This window comes from Cryptotermes secundus, unplaced genomic scaffold (assembly GCF_002891405.2).
Source record: "Cryptotermes secundus unplaced genomic scaffold, Csec_1.0 scaffold862, whole genome shotgun sequence".
Taxonomy (NCBI): domain Eukaryota; kingdom Metazoa; phylum Arthropoda; class Insecta; order Blattodea; family Kalotermitidae; genus Cryptotermes; species Cryptotermes secundus.
The window spans coordinates 258,305-268,665 of record NW_019735568.1 but is presented as its reverse complement, the minus strand read 5'-3'; the positions used below and the strand labels follow the sequence as shown (position 1 = coordinate 268,665).

Sequence of the window (10,361 nt, the reverse complement as noted above, 5' to 3'; positions counted from 1 at the left end):
GGATAGCGCAGTCAGTATAGCGACTGGCTACTGGCTGGACGTGAGGAGCCGGGATAGCGCAGTCAGTATAGCGACTGGCTACTGGCTGGACGTGAGGAGCCGGGATAGCGAACCAATGAACGCTTAACAAAGTATATTGGTATGAGATGTCCTTCCCTGTTAACTAAAGCTGTGCCTCTTGTTAGGCATTTTAGCTAGTGATAACTAAGACTACGTAACTATTTAGGAAACAGCTTGAAAACGTTAGCTCGCGTCAGGCTTATGCGATCTTTTTCCTGTCTGTGTATCTCTCCTTATTAACTTCTTAATGCCTGAACCAATCTTTATTAAAGTTGGTATGGCACCGGAGCCCATCTCAACGGCGTACTTAATTATTCCCTCCCATCTCTTTGTGTGTCTATATGTGTATGTTGCTTGGCAACGGCTCGGTAAAAACGCCCTCACGGCAACGAATACACGCGCAGCTATAGAAAAATTGTCGGACGCTTCGTTTTCTATGTGGTCTGTGTCGTATGATAGCAGAGTTTGTGGGTCTGTGTATCTCCCTATCGTTCCTAAGCAACGGCTCGATAAACACGTTCCCGCAAGCAATGAAGAATTGTTGGAGGCATCGTTTTCTATGCGGTCCATGTCGTGCCAAAGAAAAGTAGGCGATTATTTCTTCCCAGAACTTGTTTTTCCTGTGGTTTGTTTCATAAGTATGGATCAATAAGTGTTCCCCTTCCAAATGTCTGTGCTGTAGAAATTATTGATTCATTGGCTGAGAATTTTAAAATGAGAATCATTGGCATATGTTTGGGAACCCCCATTCTTTATCGAAGTCAGTGTTGCTCCGGAAGAATTACGACTTGAATTGGTTAAACTGCATCATGACTCGATTTTTCATAGTAGTTTCAACTAAGATAGTCAGTCGGGCCGCGCCATAGCTCAAGCGGTTAGTCGCTGGCTTCCCACCCCGGCGGCCCGGGTTCGATCCCGGTTCTGGTCAAGTGAGATTTGTGGTGGACAAAGTGGCGCTGGGGCAGGTTTTCTCCGAGTACTTCGGTTTCCCCTGCCAATCTTCATTCCACCAGCTGCTCCACAATCACCCTCACCTATCATCTGGGGCTGGTACAATAGGCCAGAAGAGGCCGCAGTACAAGGGACTTAGTCCCACCCCACTAGCAATATAAAAAAGATAGTCAGTTACGTTTTGTACTTCTTTACCAATATGTCGGCTCTGAGTTCCGCACGTTAGCATGTAATTTGAATCTGTGGTCTAGTGGTCAGAGTTCACTGCGACGGATCCAGAGGTCCGGGTTCGATTCCCAGCGCTACCAGATGTTCTGAGAAGTAGTGGGTCTGACACGGGGTCTACTCAGCCTGGTGAGGATAATTGAGGAGATATTTCAAGGAAATAGCGGCTTCGGTCTAGAAAACCGAAATTAACGGCCGTGGGGATTCGTTGCGTTGACCACGCGACACCAGTATCGACACTGTGCACCGCCGATGATAGGGTGATTAGTGATTGTGGAGTGGCTGCTGGAATGAGAACAGCTGGCGAATTTGATTTTTGACTGTAAATGGCCAGTACTCACTCACTGACTCACTCATGGAAACCAGCCCTTCTTGAGAAGCTGCCAATTGTGCAGGTACTCAAAAACTTCCCACCATTTATGGAATCCGAAGGTTCTTTACCGTGTTCATAAGAGCCTTCCACTGGTCCCTATCCTGAGCCAGATAAATCCAATCCATACCATCCCATCCTATCTCTCTAAGATCCATTTTAATATTGTAAGATTTGAGATTTTCACGGCGGTGACTATGAAGCAAGCAGTCTTCTGGGATGTGGGGCCGTGTAGATATTGTGTTAACCGACGTTTCGCAGGAACGTATCGCCTCCGTATTCTATACCTGCTGGCCCACCTCCCCAGACCCTTCCCCTCTCCTCTCTACTGATTTCGCATGTAGTTCCCTTTTCCCTTCCCTTCCTGCTCTTATACAGCTGGGTTTATTCTCGGGCATTAGTCTATTTGCACCTACTCACGCTGGTTCCTCGCTCGCGGATTTTCTTTTTTCTTCTACTCTGAAGATGGAGGCGATACGCTCCTCCGAAACATCGGTTAACACAATATCTACACGGCCCCACATCCCAGAAGACTGCTTGCTTCATTTTAATATTGTCCAACCACCTACGTCTTGGTCTTCCCAGTGGTTTCTTTCCTTCTGGCTTTCCCACCTATATCCTATAAGCATTCCTCTTCTCCCCATTCGTGTTACATTCCGTACCCATCTCACCCTCCTTGATCATTCTAATTATGCTTGGAGAAGTGTACAAACTATAAAACTCCTCATTATGCACTTTTCTCCAACCTCCTGTCACTTCATATACACACAAGACCCGTACTTCAGATGAGGCTCTAACAGAGTTATCACGCAAAAGAATTGTCAGCTTGTACAAAAGAAACTGTAGATCTAATTAAAATTAAATAATTTTGCTCGAAACAGTGTTCGACACTGTATACTATACGTATATTTTCTGGACTACGAAGAAAAAATACCCATTACGACTATGCATTAATATAAGATTTACTTTCCAGCATCATTTGCAATAAGTAAACGCCAAAGCCAGTAAGGTTTACAAACTCGCAATGAATGCTTTGGGAAAGTGTATATGTACGTAGCTACAGTTGCAGTTGGAGTATACTTTCCCACTCTTGTTTTGATGCCTGTAGTCAAGGTTCCAATACATTCAGTAGGATGATATCGTAACTGAATGAAATGTATCAAAAAAAAATACTTGCTCCATATTAATGAAAATTTCATACAGTACAAAAAGAACGAAGCAATTGTTCGGTATTAAATCAGAACACACTTATATGTGCTTCCTTATGCAATAACATTACACATATAGTAACGCTTAGTAATAGCAGCCTGTGCCAGAACACATATGAAGGTGAGAAACCGTCTGCACTACTTCACTGTTTGGTCATTCACCTCTTGAAGCGCAACTCGTCAGATCCTACAGTACGGGTTGCCTGCTGGTCATTCACCTTCCACTTGTACACACGCAGTTTATAACACTGCCTCCTCCTCCTCCTTGGAGCGAGGATTTCTATTACAGCCCTCTCAAGTTTTATAAACTCTTCCTATAATGTATTTCTTTAGTAAACACAGGAAGATATTCTATCGTTTAATTCACCTTTAAATGACAACCGCGATATAAAGCATTGCGTTTCGTGTAGTGGTATTATCTTTGTAAGCTTGCGTCTTTTGTACAAATTGATTTGGGGGGGGGCGTATTCTCGATTTAAAATTTTTTCACCCTAACACTTTTAGAGAAGACGCGCGAGCCTCACTTTTCTGTTAAGAAAATGGTCGTTGCACTCAATTATGATTTTTAGGGTACAGAAACATTTATTTGTGTTATATTTTTAACTAGGGCAATCTCTCATGTTATGAGGAATGTTAGAGTATTTTTTTTTCGGATAGAAATTATATAGTGTCTCGTTTTCAGTGGCCTAAACATCGCTACATTTTATTCTCACCGGGTTCTAACCGTATACATATTCCCTGTAAAACTATATCAGGCGACTTGGTTACCTCTGAATATGCGAATCGGCACAGTGATGTCTGATACAGACAGACAGCCTATACACGGTAAAATTCAGGAGTGTGGACTTCAGTCATTGTTTCCGTTGTCTTGAGCTCGGCCCACATCGGATGATATTTCCACCGCAGTGAAAGTTGTGGACACTTTCTCGCCGACATGGTGGCGGTTCTCTCCTTGCAACTCGTATTTTTGTTATATTATTATATTACTTTCGCTGATTACAGCTTTCTTTCGCCAGGACTGTCACTTTCAATCGTAATATTACCTGCTGGAAATGATTAAGTCTTACAGTACATATCATCTCTAATATACACGTAACAGCAAAGAAGAAACAGGTTTCACTACTGCCAATACATATTGTCTGGTCATTACTCTCTTATTGCTATTATGTGAACAACCGAAGTGATTGTAGGCATTACTTATTGTGATATAAGCAGATCCACGCGTATAATCATGGCAACAATAACGACTTTACAAAAGAAATTTCCAAAACCATATCAGCTTTCATATCCCAACCCTGGAAGACGGTAGTTCTATGAAAATTTATATGTGATGCCAAGGAACAAATTAAAGGAAAATTTATTAAAAGTTCTGACAGAATAATTACACAGTAATTAGACATATCTTCCTGATTTTTAATTCATTTGATTCATAAGTCCGCAAATTTCCTGATATTATCGATTTGGCCTCATGCCATTATTCAGTGCTTGCACTATGACTGATGTTCACATCAGATTCAGTGTCATCAATGCTGATTCTTTTTCGGTTCTCTCGGATACGCTGATCCATCTGCTTAACCTCAACACATGTTACAGCCGATGGCAACCCAGAAAGGTGCTCATCTGCAACACTCGTCCGTCGTTCTTTGAATTGTTCCGCCAATTCGAAAATGTTACTCTGGCCCAAGCGGTTACTGAACTTCCATCCTTCCATAAATTTCGCTAGTTTTCCTACTTTCCGACCGGAAAAATCGGGTCATAGTTCCTTGCTGCATTCGATCGATTAAGCAACTGTGTTAAAACTCTTCACCGTATTATCACTGGGTGTACTAAAAAGACAATGAAAAGCAACATTCAATATGTGGAAATAAGGGAAGGTTCACATAATTTAGTCTGCATACACCACATTTTGCACTGCTTTGAACATCACCTTTCAGGGAAGCTAAAATGACATTTCTTTCCTTAAGATTTTCAGAGAGAAGTATTTCTGATTCCTCCAATGCTTTCTACATGCCTTGTCCATCTCATCCTTCTTGATTTTACCACCCTAATTACAATGGATGTCATATTCTCATATACCTTGAATCGTGAGTGTGAAGGACCAGGTTTCACACTCGTGTGCAACACATAGTATTACTCAGATAAGAGGATAAGCCTACACGTAGATTCGACTTCCGTACTCTGTAGTCAGCCAAGTGCTGGGTCAGAGTTGAAGCCCCGGAGTTAAAGTTCGAGGAAGTGCTAATGTGCTGCCCAAAGCTACAGCACACCTTGGGCAGCAGGAAGTCATATATATGAGTGCAGTGGTGAAATGATGATTAGCAGGGGGAATACAGAAGAAAACTCGGAACAAAATATGCCCCACAGTCAATTTGTCTACCACAAATCTTGCAAGAAGTCACAAGGGATTGAACTCGAGGCTTCGCTGTGAGAAGCCATCGTCAACCACCAGAGCTAATGCATGGCCCCTAAGGAAATACATAGTACAATTCTTCACAGATTTTCTTTCTCTAGTCGCTTTTGAGATCTCAACCAGATATGACACACATTTTTAGTAGAAAAAGACGAACTTCGTGCATCAGTAACCAAGCAAGTGCCGGATCAGAGACGAAACCCCACATCTGGAGGGCGGGGCTTGGTCGTAGTAGGGAATAATGTTACTCTGACTATTGACTGGATTGGGACCCTAATATAATATACAGCACGGGATTCGCTATCGGGATCCCGTCGTAACTAAGTCTTCAGAAGCTACAGACCCGTAAGAGAATATTTGTTTTTCTTATATCCACTTCGCGGGGTCCGCTCAGCCTCGTGAGGATAACTGAGGAGCTATTTCAGAGAAATAGCGGCTCCGGTCTAGAAAACCGAGATTGATGGCCGTGGGGATCCATTGCGCTGACCACGTGAGACTCTCTATCCGCAAAAGTTGGCACTAACTTCGCCGAGAAGCGGCGGTTGCTCGGTCGGCATAGTTCGCTTGCGGACTACAGGCCACGGAGTTTGTTTTGTATACCCACTTCCGTACTGTGGCAGTGTTCCCGGTATATCGTCACGAGAAGTGCGCACTGCATCTTGTGGCCTGCATTCATTCATTCGTTTTTTAAAAGAGTGGTAAAAGAAACGTATTCCGCAACGCTTCAGCATTTAAATCTCTCATCAACAGAAATATAAGTTACACGCCACATGGATGTACAAGTATTGCATCCGAACCTCAGCATGGAAAGGGTTCATTAATGGTTGAGATCTCAGAAATCGATACTTGTCATTGTTGTGTTCCAAGCAATATAATAATGTGGCTTGTGTTCCAGAGCCTGTCCGAAACCCTCGGCCACAACGAGACACACGCAACGTGTTGACCCGCATGGAGAACGCCACGGGTCCTCTTTCCTTACTCTGGGATTGCATGGAGCGACGCGTCAGAATCAAGGTGTGTGTGTACTTATATCGGTGCCGAGAGTGGCGCATGCGTTTTGCGAGGTTTGAAACTCTCAATAGGACCGACTGAGCCTAGAAAACGGATAAAGGGAGCTTGGTATTACTGGGTAGCGCCAAGCTTAGGACACGGAAGGAAGTCCTGTGAACGGTGTCCATGACGGCGTCCGAAGCTTCCCCATTTCTGCCTACTGTTGTACAATATTATCCTACAGCCTAAGTCAACCGGCTCAGAGCACTTGTTGCTTGTGAAGGTTATCACGTTTCTATCACTACCAACGTTCTTGTGGACAGAATGTGGGATAAAGCATAGCAGCTCGAGGAAGTTGTGGAAGGAGTGGATATGTGGGACTTCTTTCCGAGGCCTCGGTATATTTGACGGTCCCCTGACCACGTTCCGGCATGTTCATGTTGTTTAATTACGCCTCCACTTTGATTTTCTCGCCACCTCACGTTTGTCAGGTTGCAATTCCTAACGCACTCACCAGGCTAAATCCAAATCACGTAACACCTTCCTGATGTAACATATCATAAAGATTTCTGACCTGTTACATAGTCATATATGTAGATAGCCCAGTTTCCCCTCCCGTGATTTTCAGTAAAAGGTAAAGTTGTTACTTTGCTTAACTAATTAAGCACTACGCCATGAAGGCGTGTGGATGCATAGATCCATATTTTGTTGACCTCGGCACTAGTTGGAGGTGAGTGATCAGCTTCACGTCCCGGCCACGTTACCGCCCCCTCGGGAAATAGCCCCCGGTACCCACTGGATAGGCCGGCTCCTCACGTCCAGTCCATTGCCAGTCGCTATACCGACTGCGCTATCCCGGCTCCTCACGTCCAGTCCATTGCCAGTCGCTATACTGACTGCGCTATCCCCGCTCCTCACGTCCAGTCCATTGCCAGTCGCTATACCGACTGCGCTATCCCGGCTCCCACGTCCAGCCAGTAGCCAGTCGCTATACTGACTGCGCTATCCCCGCTCCTCACGTCCAGTCCATTGCCAGTCGCTATACCGACTGCGCTATCCCGGCTCCCACGTCCAGTCCATTGCCAGTCGCTATACCGACTGCGCTATCCCGAGTTCGTCATTTTCAGTAGGAAGGATAATAAAACGATACACGGCAGCCACACGTGTGTTTGAAGGTTTCACCCTTGACGAAGGTGAGTTCTCGGTTTAATACTAATCTCTCAATCCATATCCCCACTGTGGAATACTGTACTTACATACTTCAAGAGAACGAATTTATGAAACCCAGTCTTCTTCGTGTACTTCAGTCTGTATGGCAATTGTGCAATTTAATGATCCATTTTGTGTATGCTTCATAATTGTAACTATTACAGATTTAGACTGCATTCAATTTGTTAAGTATAACCTTACATATTAGCATCATCACTATGCCTGTAATTGTTATCATATGAAAAGATGTTTCGCGCCGATTATATATATATATATATATAAATTTGTATTTCTCCACTGGTTCAGTAGTTATTGATATTCAACTGAAAGTCAAATATAGATTTCACAATGATGCCATGTTGTTTTGGATTCCACAAAAATTGTATATTCTTTAGAGATCTATTATCTCTCAGAATATCAGAATCACATGAGGTACACAGGCAGAATTACCTCTCAGTGCATGGTATTCATACTAAATTTTGTTACTGTCCGTCAGTTAAAATGTGTTGGGGAAGACATAGAAATATGGTAATCGTTATCAAACGAAGAAAGTGTAAAGAGAAGATGAAAGTTGCTTTATTAAATATGGCATTCACATAAATTATATTGAATTGGGAAGAACTGTTTTACTTCAGTGAAGGAAGTGAGTTCGTACGATGTAAATAATATTGTGATATGTCAACGCATTGCCAGGCAACGGCTCGATAAACACCCCGCAGTACGGGCACGCAACAATGGAAGAACGAGGTTATGCAACCCACTTCTAGGCAACGGCTTGGTAAACACGCTTCCTCGCAGGCGCAATGACGTCACATCCCAACACTGTTTAGCTATCACGTGACCAGTGTTTTCTGTGTGATCTGAGCTACGCAACAGTAGAACTGTGTTTTCTGCGTTGTCCGTGCCGCGGCTATATAACACGAGTCCGCTTGCAGCTAAGGCGACGTAAAGGGAAGAGTCAAACCTGAGACAGTAAAATGTGGTTGCGAGTCTAAAGGGACTCCAACCCGAGAAAGACTGCGCTGACAAGGGCCAGCAACATATACAAAAAGACAGACCCGTCCTCTCTTCAAGAGGGCGCCCCACAAAAAGAAGACCGTAACTGTCAAAGGGTAATAAATATCTGGACACCAAGACTTACTGACTGACTGGCTACCCGTCAGTCGCAATGTGACTTTGACTAAGGAGTGTCCAAGTTAAGTTTAGTTAAGTTCTATAAGTGTTTCCTCCTTCTTTCGTCTTCTTCTTGAAGTCACCGTTTCCACATCCTTCTCACCTACCTCTTCTTCTTTCTTGTACTAAATTTTTTTTTATCTCAGGGTTCGTTGTTTAAATTTTTCAGGGTTGGTTGGTTTCTAAAGGGGTGAGGTTTTTTGGTTCAGTAGAGCGGGATCCTCTTATCTCAGAGCCTTATACGGGCCACACTCGAAGAAGCAGGAAAAAAAAACAGACTACCAAACACATTCACATTCAGAGGTATTGTTATTCAAAACTTTTTAGTCACCGTTTAACACTTTACAATTTGAATACTTGTCGAGACACTTTTGTAAGTAAACCACTTTTCAGGTTTAAACTTATTATTATCAAATCTTGTTTCGGTCTAAGTGGTTAACGCTTTACAAATTACTTCGACAACTTTTGCGTCTACCTTCTACGGAGCCCGGTGTGTGACTCACTTCGACAACTTTTGCGTCTACCTTCTACGGAGCCCGGTGTGTGACTCACTTCGACAACTTTTGCGTCTACCTTCTACGGAGCCCGATGTGTGACTGATTTCGACAACTTTACGTCTAACTTCTACGGAGCCCGGTGTGTGACTCACTTCGACAACTGATTTCTACTCGGACCTTCAAGTCCTTGTTTCCTTAGCGTCTCTGCCCTGTCACACCCTTAAATTTTAGTGATTGGTAATATTTGAAAAATAGGAGTATCTTAATTAGATATTCCTCCACTCCGTTTAAAGCTTACAAGGGTTTAAGGATTTCTGACTCCAGCGTATTTCTGCCAGAAATTGACAAATGCTTAAGCGTCGCTTGGATCATAAACCCTTCACTCTTTTTAAGTTATGGCATGCACAGACGGCCAATTATTGAATTCACAAAGAATTCTTTAGCTATTCTTTAACGTAACTTTCCTCTAATAAACCTTTGACGGGTGTCTTCCTGTTTCTGTTGTAAGCGTGGGAAGAGGCTAACTCTTACATACAAGAATTGACCTATGTCTCACTACACTTGTTCATTGCATTTCATTTTGAACCATTAAGATTTCAAATTAATAAAGTTGATTACATTCAAATAAGTTGCGTAGCAGTGGGACGGTTACAGTTCCGAGGTTCCATGGCAAGAAGACTTCATAGTGATTTCAAGTGCTAGTTTCTGTGTTGAGATCCGTTGCCAGGAGACGACTAGTGAAGAAGGACAATCCTAGTGCGTGTGCAGCAGTGAACTCTAAATTGCATAAAGCAGCAATACTGCTGTATTAATTGTAATAAGAGGGACTATAACCGAACTAGAACCCGTTTATCGTCACGCGTGTCCCCCTACGAGTGACAACATGAACGCGTGCGTGAATTTGGCATTCTTTTTCTTTTATAAACTGCACTTTGTTGCCATCACACGTTAATCGGGCCATTCATGACATCCCGTAATGCAGCCAAGCACGATTGATGCAGGAAAGTACAGCTCTAACGCTGGAATCTGGACAACACGTTTTCAGTTGAATTTGAAAATCTCCCAGGGGTGACTGTGAAGAGCACAGTTTTCTGGGATGTAACACCGTGTAGTCCGGTAAAAGTCCACTGACTTTTCGGAGGAACATACTGCCTCCAACTTTACCGTCAAAGAGTAAGCCAAGAAGAAAGTGGCAAAGAAAGGAAGATGGAAATAGTATATTCCTCGAAACGTCGATGGATTTGTACCGGATTACACGGACCTTACAC

At 43.3% G+C, this 10,361-nt stretch overlaps 1 protein-coding gene across 1 annotated transcript in view; it reads left to right on the top strand.

Annotated features, from left to right (window-relative positions):
* LOC111869644 (U7 snRNA-associated Sm-like protein LSm11) overlaps positions 1-10,361 on the top strand; it is a 40,027-nt gene that overhangs the window by 12,485 nt on the left and 17,181 nt on the right. The window contains exon 3 of the mRNA XM_023861309.2: positions 6,120-6,238. Within this exon, the coding sequence (XP_023717077.1) occupies positions 6,120-6,238 (119 nt within the window). The remainder of the gene's footprint in view (positions 1-6,119; positions 6,239-10,361) is intronic.